The sequence below is a fragment of the Diuraphis noxia genome, unplaced genomic scaffold (genome assembly GCF_037042655.1).
Source record: "Diuraphis noxia isolate RWA-SAM2 unplaced genomic scaffold, SU_Dnox_SAM2 contig0005, whole genome shotgun sequence".
NCBI lineage: Eukaryota > Metazoa > Arthropoda > Insecta > Hemiptera > Aphididae > Diuraphis > Diuraphis noxia.
Window position 1 is genome coordinate 38,059,721 of NW_028301715.1, and position 17,780 is coordinate 38,077,500.

Below are 17,780 nucleotides of genomic sequence, written 5' to 3' on the forward strand. Positions count from 1 at the left end.
CGAAAATTCACAAATTATTTTATGCTAGAAATTCTTAAAATTTTTCGTTTTATATCTAAAAATTTTAAATTTTATAAAAGGCTCCTAACAATTTTTACAAGCATTCAAAGTTTGCATTTTAACAACATATGTAAAAATCACGAAAATTCGCAAATTATTAAAAAATTTTATTTTTAAATCTAAGATTTGAAAATTTTTAATAATCTATAATATATCATAGACAGATAAACCGTCTTCGCTCAGAATCGTTTTTTGTATACAATGATTATAATATCATTGGATTCAAATTTAATTCCATCCATTACAGTAACCCACTTGTAACCTACTGTACAGCAGAGCGACAAACACGACTTACCCGTTTTTTTTTTTTTTTTTTTAATTATCATTATGTATAATTACTAAAGAATATTTTATTCATTCATCTAAACTGTATGTAACATCATCACTAACATCAAGTAAAGTATCTTTATTTATTCAGTAGGCAACTTAATTGACAAGATTTTGGTATAAAGATATTACCTATGTTTGGTTAGACAATTATAGGTATATGATCAATGATCATAATTCACAAACAATATATTTGTTAGTGGCTTTTATTTCTTGAGAAATTGATTATTCTATAAATTAAAAAAAATCAGAAACGTTTCTGTATAGAAATCAGATTAAACTGTTAAAATTGTAGAAAACAAATAATACTTATTATAATTATGGTGGTCAAATGTTTTGGCCATATTAAACGGGAAAGTACCTACAGTATTTTATAAGTATGTCCGACATAAGCTTCCTGGACGCTATATTGTTCCATTTTTTTTTTTAATACGTCTATTTTCATGCATAGAAAAATATGTTAAGAAAATGACGCAAAATTAAAATCATAACCTTCATCTATAAGTACTAAATATTACATAACTATCAATAAATATATTTTTGTTTTTTTATAACTCCCAGCACGAGAGACGACACCGACAACAAGGATGTCGTGAAATATTTACGAACAGATATTATATAGTACAATACGTGTTTCATACATCATATACTAGTACCTATACCAAGTATCATACAGATACCTTTCTACTAAGTAGTTAGAATTTATAAGATTATAAATATAATAAATTGAGACAAATGTCATTTACAATAGTCATTAATTTTTTTTTTTTTTGATAAATTTTGCAATCTTAAATTTATAAGATATAACTTATAACGGAATAAGTTATGGATATATTTGAGGCCCCTAAATTAAAATGAATCCCAAGTATGGAAGGCCAGAGCTTCTCTCCCTTATCCTGGCTTGAATATGGTCTTCTAGTCTTAATTATCCAATTTCAAACGCACATACTGCAGTGGTAAAATAGAGCCAAGCTCAATAGTTGCTCACCAAAATGTTGCAGTGTGTAGCACTGTAGTAATCTTAAAAATAGAATTGAGCTTACCTATAAGTATTCATATTTCATATTTTTTATATTTCTATGAGTTTAACTCGATTTATTAGTTCCCAGCTTACTTTCTTTCTTATTCTCATGATTTACAAGAATCCATACATGCATAATATCTGCAAGTTTTTTTTTTTGACTGAGATGCGTTTTGTAATTCTAATAAAATACATCAAAAAGTAATAAGTAGATAACCAGGTAGGAATACTTACAATATATGTATATTGCAAAAGTTTATCTAAATCTAAATTTTAATTCATTCATTTTAATTAAACTATCTGAAGAAGCACAAGAAATTCATAATATAGATAATCATTTGAAAAAATTATACAAGGAAGTTTTCATCCATATTTTAGAAATTACCACTTTGGTACCTCCTATGAAGTATTTATTACAATATTTAAATAAAATAAATATTGGGATCTATAACATTTTTAAATATTCTTCCCTTCAAAATAAGCCGAGTTTGTGCAACAAATGCAACAAATAAACTTGAAATGTTAAATATCAAATAATAATATAAAATATTATACAGGTTAGATATTTATTTTTTTTGTGTATATTTTTTAAGAAAAACAAAATATTATTGAAATATATACACATAAATAAACAAAATATTATGGCAATTTTTTATTCTAAAATACTAAGTTTCCATTTTTGGTCAGTTGTTATTTTTAATGGACTGAGTAGAATTGCATCTGAAAACAGATTATACACATATTTATATAGGTATTCATTAAATCAATATTCTCTATTTTTGATATTTTATTTAAAATTGTATTATTAGTTACCTTCTATAATTTGTTCAGTTTCATTCTAAAAATATAATAATAATTCACATTTAGCTATGGTTATTTTATTAATAATCAATAATATAGAATTTTAAAAAACTTACGAAAATTGGCCATACAGTTGATTTGTGATGAAGAATAGAATTTTGAAAGGATTCCAATGTCATTTGTAAAGTGTGACCAATATCAAATTCTTCAAATCTCACAAGTAAGAAACATATAGATTTTACATTATCTATATAAAAAAAAATAATACCATTTTTATTATATTTAATTTAAGAGGGCAAACAAATTAAAATTTTTTCTGTTATACACACATATAAATATATAATATAGTTAAAACATATCTTGTTTTTAACTTATTGGGATTAGATTGTTGAAACTACGGTATTAGAACAGATTACAACTATCGCGGAGAGAAGACTCAAAGGCGGTAAGACCGAGGTGTTATGGAAATAAATGTAAAAAGAGAGGGAGAGGAAGACCAGAGTTGAAGTAAGGCCAAACTCACATAGTTGGGAATGAAGGGAAAAGAAAAGAACTGTTTATAAAAATTATTAAGGAAAACATTTGTGATTTCTTTATAAAACTATTTTTTTGTTGCAATATCTAACTGAAAATTTAAATAATAAATAGCTATCACTTTCCTAAAAATCAAAATACTAAAAAAATACTGATAATATTGTTCTTAATGATCTATCAAATGATTCCTAAATACCTTACTTTCAATGTAATCACAGTTAATGAAATACATTTTTACTATTTTAAAATATGTGCAAGTTGTCAACAATTTCATATTTTATTGTTTACTGATGCATACTCTTAAAAGAATGTCAGTATAATATTTAGCTTCTTTCACAGACAAAACACATTTATGTAAAATTGCTATTTTATGATTTTTGAGTTATCTTCTATAGTAATTTATCAAAGTAAAATTGGCTATTGAAAAAATGATAAAGAATAATATTTGTGAGGGTTTGACATATCAGTTAAATATTTTATTATTATTTGACTTAAAAAAATAAAAACAATTAAAAAAAATATTTTTTTTTACAATATTCAACAAATTGATATACTAAACACTTACAAATATTATTCTCTATAATTTCCGCAAGGGGTGACTTTATTAAGATAATTCAAAAATTTAAAAGCAAATGATATTGCATGAATGCATTTTGTCTATATTAAACTTAGGCCATAAATAATACTAATAATGGGTTGATCCTTTTAATATAAAAATAATTAAACTTTAATAAATTACCTATTAAACTGTCAAGCTTTTCAATAATTTGTTTCAAAGTCAAAATTATAGTGGGTTCTTCTCGAAAATTGCCTTTTTTCAAATTCCACATTTTACGTTGTTGTTTACGGGCGCTTCTACAACTGGTTCGAGTGCTAAAAATTAAAGTAATGAATAATGAGAAATAAGTTACTGTAGTATTATAGTTAATATATAATTAATACCTTGATGTGCGATAAGACGATACACTACTAATTTCTGAACTTGTATCATTTAAGTTATCTATAAGAACACAATATATCACATACAAATTTAAAACTTAATTTTTAATTGTACAAAAATTACCATAATCAGTTGTTTCGCTAGAATTTTCTTTTTTAATTTCAATAAGGCGTTTAGCTAGAGAAATAAAATTTTCATTTTGCGAATCAATGTCAGAGATGAGATTTTGAGCAGTATTTAAACAAGACAATTTAATTCTTTTTTCTGAAAAAAAAAAATATATATTATGCAAAGTGATAATAATTTATAAAAATAATATATACAGGGTGATTTTTTTATCGAAGAACACTCATTATTTAAAAAATTATTGAATTTTTTCAAAATATTTTTTCACATTGTTTCAAGTTATTAAAAAACAAACGTTTTTATTAAAGAATTATATTTTTTAATATTTTTTATCCTTATCATTTTTTAAGTTTTTTACTTTTTTAAATGATAACATAGTTTTAATTTTATATTCCAAAGCAGAATATTTTTCTAAGTATTTTGACTCATAAAAATCGAATTTAAGACGAGTAGTTTATGAATTATAAGTATTTAAAGTTCTCAAATTATTTTTCAGTTACAAATTTAAGAATTTTTTTTTCATAGTTAACATGATAAAATTTTCCTAACAATTTTTTTTAACTAAAAAAAAAGTTCACTGGAAAGTAACATTAAGTGTTATGAGAGTTTGAATTTAAATTTTTTACGATACTTGATTTTATATAGAATTAGAAAATTTAAAGTATACATGGTTATTAGTTTTTTGGCTATACAGAAATTAAATTGGTTTTGCATAAAAATTCCCATTGTTCCTAACACTTTTAAAAATTACAGGGCATTTCCAATAATCTATTTTGACTTTTAGAATGCACCAATTAAGGATTCAATTTCCTACCAGAAAAGATGTTGAAGTTAACAACCAAAGTATTGTTACTAGCCAAAAGTTGACGGAAAAAAAAAATCATACATTGTTGTAAAACCAGAACATACATTGATACGTTCAGAACCTCATGCAGTAAAATAACAATAAATATAGAAAAATAATGATACATACCTAAATCACTATCAAGTATTGATCTAGATCGAGCTAAATATAACGCATGGGCATAATCTTGAGCTTTGATGCTAAAATCTACTGCCAATTTAGAATCATTCAATTCCAATTCAGCAAAATCAGCAGCCTCTCTGAACTTTTGTGTAGATGATAACATAGATAAAATGTTAGTTTTAATTTTTTTAATTTCTGAATCACTAAAAAATAATCATTTTCTTATATTTAGTGAGAATAAAGTAGAAAAATTTTAATAATTTTAAGTGTTATTTACTTAAAATTTAGTTCATAAGATAACTCTAAAGATTCTTTCCAAAATCCAGCTTTTAAATAAGATCCAATAGCTTTATTCCGTTCAGTACTTCGGTTGTATATTAAGGCTGCATGTTTATATTCAATTTTAGAATATAATAAATCCCCAAAATGCTTTGCAATAGTTTTGTATCTAAAAAAAAAATATTGTACAGTAGTAATTGAAGGGTGCTGAATCCACCCTCCCCCCACCAATCACCCGAAGAAAAAGAATATTGCACATTTTTCAATGCCATCACTAAAATACAATCAAATCTCTACCTATAAACCAAGTGTTTAGATTTTAGATTTTAACGGGTAAAATGTTAATTATACTCGTATTCTTACAAAAATAACATCATATGCATTAATAGTAAATTAGAATATAGACATTTTTCATACAATTCATTTAAGATATGAGGATAATAAAAGTTCTTCTTCACTCACTCATTTTGATCTTGATTGAATAATGTTAATGAATAAGAATAAAGGTTGTTATCTATTATATATTTCAAACATTTCTCAAACTGCCCTCCACAATGAACTAAATTCTTTAAGGCCAATTCTTTATTTCCTAATTTATCATCGATTGTAAAGCGCATGTAATGAAATTCCATTTTTTCTAATTCTTTTAAAAATGGTACATATTCTTTTGGATCAAGTTGAGAATTATCTAATAATACAAAGAATAAATAAATCAGCATAAATTATGCAAAGGTATTGAAATACATTAACTAATTAAATATAGTAAAATAGTAAATGCTTACTTATAATTTTCATAGCCATTTCTAAATTATATTCAGCAAGCGATGCTTTGTACAATTGATCCACATCGACCAAGAATAGTAAGTGTTTTAAATAGTCATTATTTATTGATGCTAAGTTCAATGCTAAATCAAAACGTTTTAATTTTACATAGCACCCAAGTAAAGGAAAAGCATATTTATTTTTGTCAAGTTTTTTCAATGTATTCATTAAATGTGAACATATTGTGAACACTTTATTATCTAATTCTTCAACATTTTTTCCTTGAAATTGAGAAGAATACACAGTATTTAAGTAATTTTTGTCTTCTAATTCGGTTACGAATAAACTTATCCAAGATGAGTCTTTTACTTGTATGATAAATTCGTTTAGATCATCAATAAATTTTAAAGGATCTAAATCGCACATTACATTAAGATTGATACGTTCTTTTCGTAAAAGATCAAATGCTTTTAAATATTTTTGATCTTGAATTAGTCCAACAGCAGATAAAATTGTTAAGGGTCTCGGCTTAATTGTTTCTAAATTACCTCTCGGTAATTGTAATATAACCGAATTACCAGTTACTGTTATAATTTTAGAACCAGATTCAATTCTTCGATGATATTGATCATTATTATCCTGAAACATGTATTCAATTAGAGTAATCATTCATAGAATTTTAAAATAACTAATATATTTTTATTACTTTGGTAGGATGTATATTATGTGCAATCAACCTCTGATTCAATGTGGCAGCTAATACAAAAGGATATTGAATACAGAATGATCCTATGTTATTTAGAATTACTTTATCATTTTCAAAAAGTCTTTTGGATACACCAAGGGCATAGATTTTATTGTCCATTATACTTAAATGAGTACATTCTTCGAGCAAATTAAGATAGGGATCAAGTTGATCCATTTCTTCATTCCACAATAATAGTTGTCCATTTGATAGCTGAATTAGAGCTCCTTTTGTATGATTCAGAATTGTTACAACTGGTAGTTCAACAACATGTTTAGATCTACAAATAAATAAATTGCATACATTTTATCTGTATCAATACAGTTTAATATACAAATTGACTATATTATTTACATGAATTTGAAATCATCATCAATTTTAGCCACACATACGTGATGGATATTTCCAACATTTGATAAACTGAATACAAAAGTATTTTCATTTAACCAAAACCAATGATTAAATATTCCCGATACATTTGATACAATGTGAATGGTTTCTAAAAATATATATTTTTTTTAAAACAGCTTTTAATAGTTAGTAATTTCAGAGAAAAAGAAAAATAATGAAATTCATAATTATAAAATACATTTTGAAGAGAATTATTAAATTTATAGTATTTTCAATGAATTACTATGAAACACAAATTTTATAAATTGTTACTTTTATGTAACATTACTTACTACTTTTGACATAAGTCTCTTCTGTATAACGATAAAAGTGAAAAGACAAGTGAGAAGTAACAATGCAAACATCATTTCCATTTTTACTGCAAACATAAAAATAAATGATAATTTTTATTGTTTGTTATTTTAATGATTTAAAATTGTTATGCAATTTATTGGTATATCCGAAAATTTAATTGTGCCTGCAACAAACTAATATTAATTAATGTATATTGCATGATTCATATGATACTGAACTCAGAGTTATGAAGAAACTAGATTTTATCATTCAGTATAGGTACTAACCTAACCGTCACACGCATGCAGAATAACCATCAGTGATGGAATTTTCCCTACTATGTGCTATAATCGTGGCTATGCGGTATCAAATGACTTTTGGTCAAATAGCGATACTGATATCTCGTCGGTCAAAGTATATACCATATTCCATACTCAATGACTTTACTCAACAATAATTGTTCTCCTTTTAATAAAGAAAGCCGTTAACATATCAACTTCCATGAAAAGATTATAAAATTAAATTATGTTCTCATATAAACAATATGTGTCAAAATATTAAAGATGCTCCAACATTTTTTACAATATTCAACTGAATACCACTGGTATTTCTCACACAATTATTTTTACCAAAAAATGATGCATTTAGAATCAAAGTAATATATTTATTGATAATTATAATATAATAATATAACACACACACAATGTATAAATTTCATGACATTTGTTAAGTCTATTAATTTAAAACCCACATAATTAAATGTTTGAAATGCTATTTCTTCACAGCAAGCTCAAAAGAAATAATATAGGGTAATAGGAATAAAGTGGTACTATTATTTTAAAATAAAAGTATAATAATAATTATTTTATTTCAAAGAAAAACCTTATACTAGTATCAAAATAAGAATACACTTCAATATAAAATTATTATCAAACATATTAGAGTTACAAATTTAGTATTGATTTTTTATTTTTTACATTTTACCATAGTAATCCTATATATTATTAAATGAGACATCTGAACTATTTAAATACATTTAGTTGGTGACCATCAATCTTGGAGCGATGTTCATTGACATTAATTCTTGGAATAATAACTTCGCTGCATATGGTAATTTAACTTGTGAAATCTGAGTTTTATTTTTACATCCCTTACATTCAAAAGTATTATTTCTAAGATTTGCAATTGCAATCAAGCCACAGAAATTACATATATGTATACGGTAAGGGTCAGATACTTCGAATAAACGTTCACGTAAAAATTGAGCAGCTCCGTGAGCTATTTGACAATCTCGTTCCATCTCACCAAAACGTAATCCACCATCCCTAAAAAAAAGGAAATTCATTCAATGTTGAATTAATATTATATTTAAATTATAAAATCTTACCTTGCTCTTCCTTCCATAGGTTGTCGTACTAAAATTTGAACAGGTCCTCTTGCTCTTGAATGTATCTTATCATCTACCATGTGCTTAAGACGTTGATAATAAGTCGGCCCTAAGAATATTTGAGCGTTAATTTTTCTTCCAGAAAAGCCATTGTACATAACTTCATTTCCTCGTAGATGATAACCATATTCTTGTAATAGAGTTGAAATTTTTTGTACATTCACAGCATCATTAAATGGTGTAGCATCACCAATTTCTCCTTTATTTGCAGACACTTTCCCTTGTAAGCATTCAATTAAATGCCCAATTGTCATACGGGAAGGGATAGCGTGAGGATTAATTATAATATCAGGTGTGATACCTTCACAAGTGAAAGGCATATCTTCTTGTCTGTATTGTATTCCACAAGTTCCTTTTTGACCGTGCCTAGAAGCAAACTTATCACCAATTTGAGGTATTCTTTCAGAGCGAACTCGAATCTTACAGAATTTATAACCCTCAGAATTTAATGTTAATAAAACTTGATCGATGAGACCAGTTTCACTGTTCCTCAAAAATGTACTACAATCTCGTTTGGAATATTTTTTAGTTGTTCCTTCCAACTCATCTTCATTATCAGGAAGTGTCATTGTTTTACCAATAATAACGTCATCACCAGACACTCTGAGACCAGGAGATATTATACCATCGTCATCTAACTTATCATAAATAGCATTTCTCATTCCTTGACATGATTGGCGATTCGGTTTTTCAAATACTTCTTCTTGATCTCCGATTCGTTTTGATTCAGAATCTTTATAAGAACGGAAAAAAACAGATCGGAAGAATCCTCTTTCTACTGCAGAAGCATTTAATATTACACTATCTTCTTGATTATAACCGGTATAACATAAAATTGCAACAATAGAATTAATACCAGCAGGTAGTTCTCTAAAACGTAAATACTCCATAGATCTTGTTGTTACAAGAGGTTTATGTGGATAATAAAGAACATGAGCTAAGGTATCCATACGAACATGAAAATTGGTTATGTAGACACCCATGGCTTGTTTGCCCATAGCACTTTGGTATGTATTCCTAGGACTCTGATTGTGATCAGGGAATGGAATGATAGATGCGCAAACTCCTAATATCATAGCTGGATGAATTTCACAATGTGTGTAAGTTGTACAATAGGCATATTCTTTTTCTTGCCTTAAATCATCAGGTGACATAGCAATCATTGTAGTTTCTTCTTCTAAAGTATCGATATACTCAACAACACCGTTAGATACAAGGACTTGCCATCCATAATTGTTGTAATCACGCTCTTTTAAGCTATCAATATGTCGTTTTTTAAGTAATAATTTTCCATTTTCAACAATGAGTAATGGTCGACAAATTCTACCAGCATCTGTATAAATTCTAATTTCACGATCACGTATATCACGAATAATACTAACTTCACTTACAATGATGTCCATTTGGCGTCGAAGTTTTCTCAAAGTACCCATAAGTTGTTCGGGATCACGATGAATACCAACCCAACATCCATTTACAAATATTTTAGTTGCATCTACAATTGCCGAAGGAGCAATTTCTTCCAAGTTTTCCATACTCCATTCTTCCAAAAACTCCAAAATTGGTGATGGCTGAGAACCAACAGATATATAAGCCATCAAAGCAAGATTTTTTACTAAGCCAACAGCAGCTCCTTCTGGGGTTTCAGCTGGACATAACATGCCCCATAGAGTATTGTGCAGCTGCCTAGGTTTGGCTAGTTTACCATCTCGCCCAATAGGGGAATTTACACGTCTTAAATGTGATAGTGTTGAGGCAAATGTAAGCCTGTTTAATACCTGTGATACACCAGCTCTTGCTTGATGGGCTTTCTTTTGATCACCCCAATTTCCTGTAGCCAATGAATACCTTAGACCATCAGTTATAAGTTTTGTTTTGATTGCTAGATCTAAATTGAAATCTTTTCCACGGTCAATGAATTTTTGAGCATACATGCGCACTTCTTTCATTAAATTTTTGAATAATCCTCTGAATAGAAATGCTAACAAAGGTCCAGCCAAATCCAAGCGTTTGTTACCATAATGATCTCTGTCATCCAATTCACGTCTACCAAGTGATGCCAAGAGAAGACGATGAACCATGTATCCCAAGAAATATGCTTTTTTAGTTTCACAAAAATCTGATACTCCCACATGAGGTAACATTTCTTTTTGAAGGATTTCTCTGGCATACTTAATACGTTTATCTTTAGTAACTCCAGGTCTTGCTCCACGAGAACCAATAAAATTTAATGCTACATTTTGTTCTTGAATAACAAAAGCCTCATCTAAAGATGGTTTTACCATTTCCATCATTTCTGGGTCATCAAAATCGTAAATTATATGTTCCAATATATCACGATCGGCTACAAATCCTAAAGCTCTAAACACAATCATAATAGGTATTTCTTGTTTAATATATGGCAAGATTGCGATTATCCTTTGGCCTATTGCAGACTTTTTTATACTTTGACCACCACGAGCCATCATATTAACCCAAAGGGTAGAAGTCGGACGAGATGAATGTTCTAAACAAGATCTTATTTCAGCCTTAAATGCATATTTTCCATCTTTCATACTAAAAACATATACAGTATTTGTAGCCATTTTTTCTTGAGCGATCAATACTTTTTCGGATCCGTTAATAATGAAGTATCCACCCGGGTCTAATGGACATTCATTTAATTCAGTCAAGTCACGATCGTTTAATCCAAATAGTAGACAATATGTTGACCTTAACATTATTGGAATTTTACCAATAAAAGATTTAGAATGTTGAGTGACAACTGGCTCTTCACCATCTTTAATCACAGTTTTTGTAATATCAACATAAAGTGGAGCAGAGTATGTTAAATTACGTAACCTAGCTTCATTGGGCATCATAGGAGATGGAGAACCATCTTTTTCCCAATGGGTAGGCTTAGATAAGTAAATCTGTTCAAATTTAATTTGATACTTAGTAGGGGTATCAATTTCACCGTGTGTATGTTGTGATTCAGCTTGTAACTCAATCTGAGGAGAGTCTTCCACAATACGCTGTACGGACATTTGAATAAATTCATCAAACGAGTCCAACTGTTGTCTCACCAGACCCTTTTCATCGAAATAAGAATTGATTACTATCCAGCAAGCTTCTTGCCAAAGTTCGCTTGAAATGTCTTCGGTCTCCTCTTCTTCTTCATATTCATCGTCACCCAAGTCGTACATGTTGTTAATTAAAATAAACTATTTATTTTTATTTAATTGAAAACTATTTAGTATTAAGCGAAATACTTAAACGCGTTTACCGTTTGAAAACAATCAACAATAATCATCATAATTCATTTTAATACTTCACTATTATCATGATTCAAGAGGAAAATATAAGAAATTCCAAAGAACATATATAATTTTTATAGGTTAGATTTACACGATTATGATAAAAAGCGGCAGAATTTTAAAAATTTCACAGATTATTTACATGTTCATTGAATCGATTTTATAAATTATCAAAGATTAAAGTGGCGTTTACAACTTAGTATAGGAGAATTAAGTAGCTAATAAAATATTGGTTTTACGTTACCTTTGTACTAAATATACAGAGCATGACACGGTGAGTTGTGAACCACCCCCTTTGGATAAAATTTGTTTTGAGATCGATTTTAAATTTACTTATAAAAAAGAAACCAAACTACTTTTATAATCTAATGACTGATGAGTAATCCTGAATTTCTTTTTGTCTTAAATCAATATTTTACTATAAATTATGTAGGTATTTATTATAAAATTAAAAAAAAATATTCAGTAATTTTTATCCAAAATTATTTACGAGTATAGTTTGTTAAAAACCTTATCTAAGAAGTTTTTATTTTTGTAATTAAATTTTGTCTAACAATTTGATTTAACAATTAAAATACTAAGTTCGAAATCACAAGATTGAATGTTAATTTGGAAAATTTAAATTGTATACCAAAACAAAAATTAAATGTTATGGCTTGCAAGGTTAAAGAATGATAGTTTGGTTATATATTTAGAATATTGAAAGGGATGTTAGCAGATTTTAAAAAGGACAATATTTGGACAAATTGTGGTGATAATTTGGAGCAGTAATAGTAGAGTTCATTTAATGGGAGTTTAAGGAAATGAGAGAGAAGTAGAGGGTGAAACCTTGCAAGATACAAGATATAATACTGAAATATATACCAATAACAAAAAATGTAGGCAAGTGAGTAATATTTTTTTTCAAATTATTATTTCACTGAAAAAGTTTTTAGTCAATAATTGTGATTAATGTGGTAACCATTTTTAAATATAATTTATTATACAGTAAAATTCACTTTTTTTAGCCAGTCTCTCAAAGAGCATTTTAAGCAAGTTTCACCATACAGTGTTCTTTAAAATTAAGTTTGCCAATTTTGAAGGTAACTAATAAATAAAAATTATAAATTGAATAATGATGCACGTGTCATATCGCTATTACCTACCTATGATATTAATTATTAGATGATGGTATGCTTTAGAACTATATCAAAGTAATTTTATTATACAAAAAAATTTTTACCTTTGATTGTGTGGCATATATAATACACTGTCTACAGGAAAATCTACGGTTAACTTCACATCAAACATTGGAGGTGGTATTATAACTTGTTTAAATGGTGTCAGTAATACTGAAGCTGAAACACAAATGCTAAATAGATAGGGAGATTCTAACAATAAAATAAATATTCTTACAGTAATCTATGACAGCAACCCAGTCTAGAGTTCCTGGACTGGAGGTACACAAAGCTTCAGCCCAATGAAGTGTATAATAATTACCATTGTCAGTAATTAATTGTAAACTATTGTCTAACAACCATTTTGAAGTAATTATTTTGTTTTCAATTGTCATCCACCTTTTTATCTGCCACGCATAATTAGTGCACGACAAAAATAATAAATAATTTCTGTTAGAACCAGTACACTGAATACATAATATTGAAGAATCATGGTTCCACAACAACTGTTTTACCTGTTATATGTAAAATAATAAAATATTATTAATGAGTATAATAAGAGTAGATTTAATTTGTCTAAATATTTACTAACATTAATTGTAGACGGAATTTCAAAGTCTCCATGTTTGAGTCCATTTTTTTCCATAAAACTAATAAAATATTTATCATTTGTACGTTGAGAAAATGATATAAGTTCTTTAGTAGTTTTCCAACTTAATACAGCTTCCACTCCTAAAGCACAATAACAATAAAAATGAAAAAAGGATTGCATTATCACTTAAATATAGTAGTAGGGTATTCTACCTGAAAGAGGTTCACTTATGTACTGTAAAATTCCATCTCTGTTAAATATTTTAATAAATCTCAAATTAGATACTTTATTAAAAAATCCAATTGCAAACAATAAACTGTCAGATCTCCAGCAGACATTTATTGAATCATCAGAATTGTCTCCATCTCCAACAATTTCCTTTACAACTCTTTTGGCTTTTCCTTCTGATCCATGAAACTGTGTTTCTTTTTTTCCCCAGCCAACATTTACCAATAATTTTTCTGAGAGTTCAACTCCAATAATGTTGAAATCGTTCAAGTTTTCAAAACACTCGGTGACTAGTGTAGTATGTCCTTGACTAGTCAATAGAATGATGCGTTCAAAGTCCGGACTACAAAGTATGTTAGAGACTAAATTGTCACACTTATATGCAATTTCTACAATATTTTCTTGTATCAATAGTACATCGCCATTTGAACAACCGACCACAAAGGAATCCCACGGCTCGTAGTACGCATAAGACGTGATATTTATGTTGTCACAGTCTGCGGTGACGTATACATCTGTCAAAGATAGGTTCACCACCAGACGAGGTTGATCGTTTAAGTTTAAGCGCCAAATGGAGCTATTGGTCGAGTAACATAACTCACCATTGGCAATTATCTGAACCGATGTAGCATCTTTTAAGTGTTCCACATGTGTCACCATAGACTTGTGCAGTTTAAGATTTTTCATAATGGAAAATGGACGTGTATTGGAATTTTTAATTTTCAGCAATTTTCGAATTCTTCAGATACAAATAAAAATAGTAAATAGTAAATACAAATCTGAAATGGAAATCACTAATGCCTTATCACATATCCCGTACACGTGAATAATATTATCACTTCTATGGAAGTTACTTTAATCTTTATGACCAATTATTAATATCATGAACCTATGGCTATGACTTTCTGAGCGGCCGACCAAAGACTGTGGAAGCGCCAGCGGTGATAGCGTATTGGTATTACCATTGATAGAAATGGGACGTCGATTTGCTTCTTCCACCGATTGTGATGTGTGTTGTGCTGTTGTGTTGAATGATTGTTTTTTTCGGTTCAATTCGAAGAAGTTATTTTTGTCTTCAAATTTCTAGAACACCGCAATATATTATTGCTAGTTTTTTAGTTTTTGACAGTGTTGTAAAACCAGACCATATACTCACTGTCTAAAACATGGACAAGGACAACTATACGATCGAAAATGATACTGTAGATTCTGAACAATTGTTTTTTAAGATCAATAACAAACAAGTCGTGTTTAAAACGGACAAGCGAACTGTTGAGAAACTAGATGATGGTATGTTCAGAGATGTGTATTATAATTTTTATTGACATTTATTTTAAAATTTTGGGATACTGAGATACTTTTTCTATACTGTTTAAGTAAATTCCTAATTGTATTAAAATCTTGTAAGTAAGACTGTGCCTAATATTCACAAATCTTAATATTAAAATATAAAGAATATTTGAAATGTTAACTTCATCTATAACAATGTATTAAAATTTCTAATATATTAGCAATTAAAGTCTAAGAAGATATTTAATTTAACACAAAATAATGATAACTAACATTCTTATTTAACTTTTACATGCACATGATTCATATTTATTAAATAATTAAGCAATTGGCTATCTATTAAGATTTTAATTTTAAAATTCTATGTTATTATTAAGTGAAATTATTCTATTGCATTTTTAGAAGAGGTGTTGATGAACTATGTTAAAGCTATAATTAATTCAAGAATGTTAATGACAAATGGTCGGAATTTAATCAACTATCCAGTTAATATTACAAGAACCGATGATTTGGATACATCTAGTTCATTTATTGAGTTAGAAGTTTCTACTATTGTACAAGATGATGGAGTTGAAGAACTTCATTGTGCTCTTTTAAATGAGTATGTATTAGTTTAGGTTCCTGGATTAATATAATGCACTCTTATACTTATAATTGTATGATTAAACAATATTTTTAATGTATTCACATTATTCAAGTAGTACAAATTCGAAAGAAATAATGTATATACTATTATACTAAAATAATCTAAATTCATTTTTAGTGGAACCTCAAATCATACTAAATCTCCTAGTGAACTTAAATCTGTTATTGTAAATCAAAATGCTACAGAAATTAATCAATGGAATGATTCCTTAATGAATGAAACTTACATTCCTGATAGTAATAGTGAGTACATTTTGTTTTCTACTCTACACAATTTTCTAAGTTTTTATTTTAAATTTAAATTTAGTTAACTTAAATTATAATTTATTTATACTTGGCACATTTTTAATTTAGTGCCAGCTTTAAAATGGTCCACAGAAATGACATCTTTATTGATTGCTTTGCGTGGCAGTCTTAATGAAGAATTTAACTCTTCAAAGTATAAATTTAAATTATGGGAACTGATTGCACGACGGATGAGTAGTAGCATGCCCACAGTTAAAGTGACAGCTAAAGATTGTGATGACAAATGGAGAAATATAGCCGCTACTTACCGTAAAAATATTGAAAGAATTAAATATATGGGAGATTTTAGCGTACGATGGGAACATTTTTCTACTATGGATGAAATCCTTAGAGGTACTGATGAATTAAAAATACCAGATTCCTATATTGAGGTGGACAAGATGATTGATCCTGTAAATAAGACTTCTGAAATTGACATTGATTTTGATGCAGATGAGTATGTACATTATTTTATAATTACTACTCACAGACAACAGTGTTGTGTAGTAGGTATTTAAATGACTTTTTTTTAAATTTAAATACTCAATTGATTATTTGAAATAGAAAAAAGAATTTAATTCAAATTAATTTTCACCAAAAATTTAATAATTTGTTTAAATAATACTAAACATGCTTACAACACTGGTTATTAGGAAAGAAGATTTGACTAAGTATTATAGTATACATTTGTTTCCAGTGCTAAGGAAGCTATGAATACAGATTCAAATGATGAAATGGATTATTTTTTTTTGACTTCAACAACTAATGCAAACAATGGTATGTTTGATTTAAAAATAATTTACATACAATAATTCTAAAATTTATTTTCATAATTGTTATTTTTTTTTATTATATTTATTTTAGAAATTGAATCCTAAAATGTTTATTAGTATACATTAAAATTTGAGTACTCGTCCAATATGCTATCTAATATATTTACTGTAGATAGCATATTGGACAAGTACTAAAATTTGTAATTATATAATACAGTATTAGATTTTGAGTAGTATTGATGATTTTTTACAGAAATAAGATTATGGACCCAAGAAATGATACTTCTTTTGTTTTCGCTACGACGTTCTATGGCAGATCGTTTCGACCACGCAACCAAAGAAACAGAAAAAGATGTATTATGGTATGAATTAGTTACAAAAATGAATAAGAGTCTTGGTGGAAATGTTGACATTGAATCATATGAAGCAGAATCATTATGGAACCAATGTGTAGAACAGTATGAAGAAAATTTAGAGAAATTAAAGGCTGAAGGACCTCAAAATGTTAAATGGCCTTATTTTGCCATTATGGATCAAATGTTAGGTGGTACAATAGAAATACCAGATGTCTGTCATCCGCGTCCTGGCGAAGATTTGGTGCCTGTTTTTATGCAAGGTGTTTGGAAACAGTCTGAAGTACGAGAAATATTAAACAACTATAAAGTTGATGTTAAGTAAGTTGAATTACCAACATATAAAAAATAAAATAAATATTTACGATTATGTTAATGATTTCAGTGTAGATGTTGATGAAGACTCCGATGCCAGCGATGAAAGTGTTGTAGAAACTAAAGCCGGTGTAAAGTGGCATCCAGAATTAA

General features: G+C 28.0%; 3 protein-coding genes across 3 annotated transcripts in view; 1 reads left to right on the top strand and 2 right to left on the bottom strand.

Annotated features, from left to right (window-relative positions):
• Positions 1 to 1,971: 1,971 nt before the first annotated feature.
• Elp1 (elongator complex protein 1) lies at positions 1,972 to 14,798 on the bottom strand. Its single transcript, XM_015518685.2, has 17 exons — positions 13,951 to 14,798; positions 13,739 to 13,878; positions 13,385 to 13,661; positions 13,212 to 13,326; positions 7,246 to 7,331; positions 6,917 to 7,061; positions 6,524 to 6,842; positions 5,838 to 6,456; positions 5,518 to 5,743; positions 5,054 to 5,224; positions 4,783 to 4,979; positions 3,807 to 3,947; positions 3,686 to 3,743; positions 3,483 to 3,616; positions 2,326 to 2,456; positions 2,222 to 2,246; positions 1,972 to 2,128 (listed from the first exon to the last, which is right to left on the bottom strand). The coding sequence occupies exons 1-17, from the start codon at positions 14,651 to 14,653 to the stop codon at positions 2,061 to 2,063; spliced, it is 3,555 nt and encodes a 1,184-aa protein (XP_015374171.2). The 5' UTR covers positions 14,654 to 14,798; the 3' UTR covers positions 1,972 to 2,060.
• Positions 8,096 to 11,983, bottom strand: Polr2B (RNA polymerase II subunit RpII140). Its single transcript, XM_015518686.2, has 2 exons — positions 8,634 to 11,983; positions 8,096 to 8,571 (listed from the first exon to the last, which is right to left on the bottom strand). The coding sequence occupies exons 1-2, from the start codon at positions 11,876 to 11,878 to the stop codon at positions 8,283 to 8,285; spliced, it is 3,534 nt and encodes a 1,177-aa protein (XP_015374172.1). The 5' UTR covers positions 11,879 to 11,983; the 3' UTR covers positions 8,096 to 8,282.
• An 82-nt stretch (positions 14,799 to 14,880) lies between the features above and the next one.
• The window catches only part of LOC107169065 (uncharacterized), a 4,249-nt gene continuing 1,349 nt past the window's right edge, over positions 14,881 to 17,780 (top strand). The window contains exons 1-7 of the mRNA XM_015518682.2: positions 14,881 to 15,256; positions 15,659 to 15,857; positions 16,020 to 16,144; positions 16,256 to 16,643; positions 16,884 to 16,963; positions 17,213 to 17,633; positions 17,698 to 17,780. The exon at positions 17,698 to 17,780 is cut by the window's right edge and continues 1,349 nt beyond it. Coding sequence (XP_015374168.2) covers positions 15,133 to 15,256; positions 15,659 to 15,857; positions 16,020 to 16,144; positions 16,256 to 16,643; positions 16,884 to 16,963; positions 17,213 to 17,633; positions 17,698 to 17,780 — 1,420 coding nt within the window. The 5' untranslated portion in view covers positions 14,881 to 15,132. The remainder of the gene's footprint in view (positions 15,257 to 15,658; positions 15,858 to 16,019; positions 16,145 to 16,255; positions 16,644 to 16,883; positions 16,964 to 17,212; positions 17,634 to 17,697) is intronic.

Coding starts and splice junctions, on each gene's coding strand:
- Elp1 (XM_015518685.2), bottom strand. CDS start 14,653: ATGAAAAATCTTAAACTGCACAAGTCTATGGTGACACATGTGGAACAC. Junction 13,327..13,384: donor GGTTGCTGTCATAGATTACT/GTAAGAATATTT, acceptor TTTGTGTTTCAG/CTTCAGTATTACTGACACCA. Junction 4,980..5,053: donor TCTTATGAACTAAATTTTAA/GTAAATAACACT, acceptor ATTATTTTTTAG/TGATTCAGAAATTAAAAAAA.
- Polr2B (XM_015518686.2), bottom strand. CDS start 11,878: ATGTACGACTTGGGTGACGATGAATATGAAGAAGAAGAGGAGACCGAA. Junction 8,572..8,633: donor CCTATGGAAGGAAGAGCAAG/GTAAGATTTTAT, acceptor CCTTTTTTTTAG/GGATGGTGGATTACGTTTTG.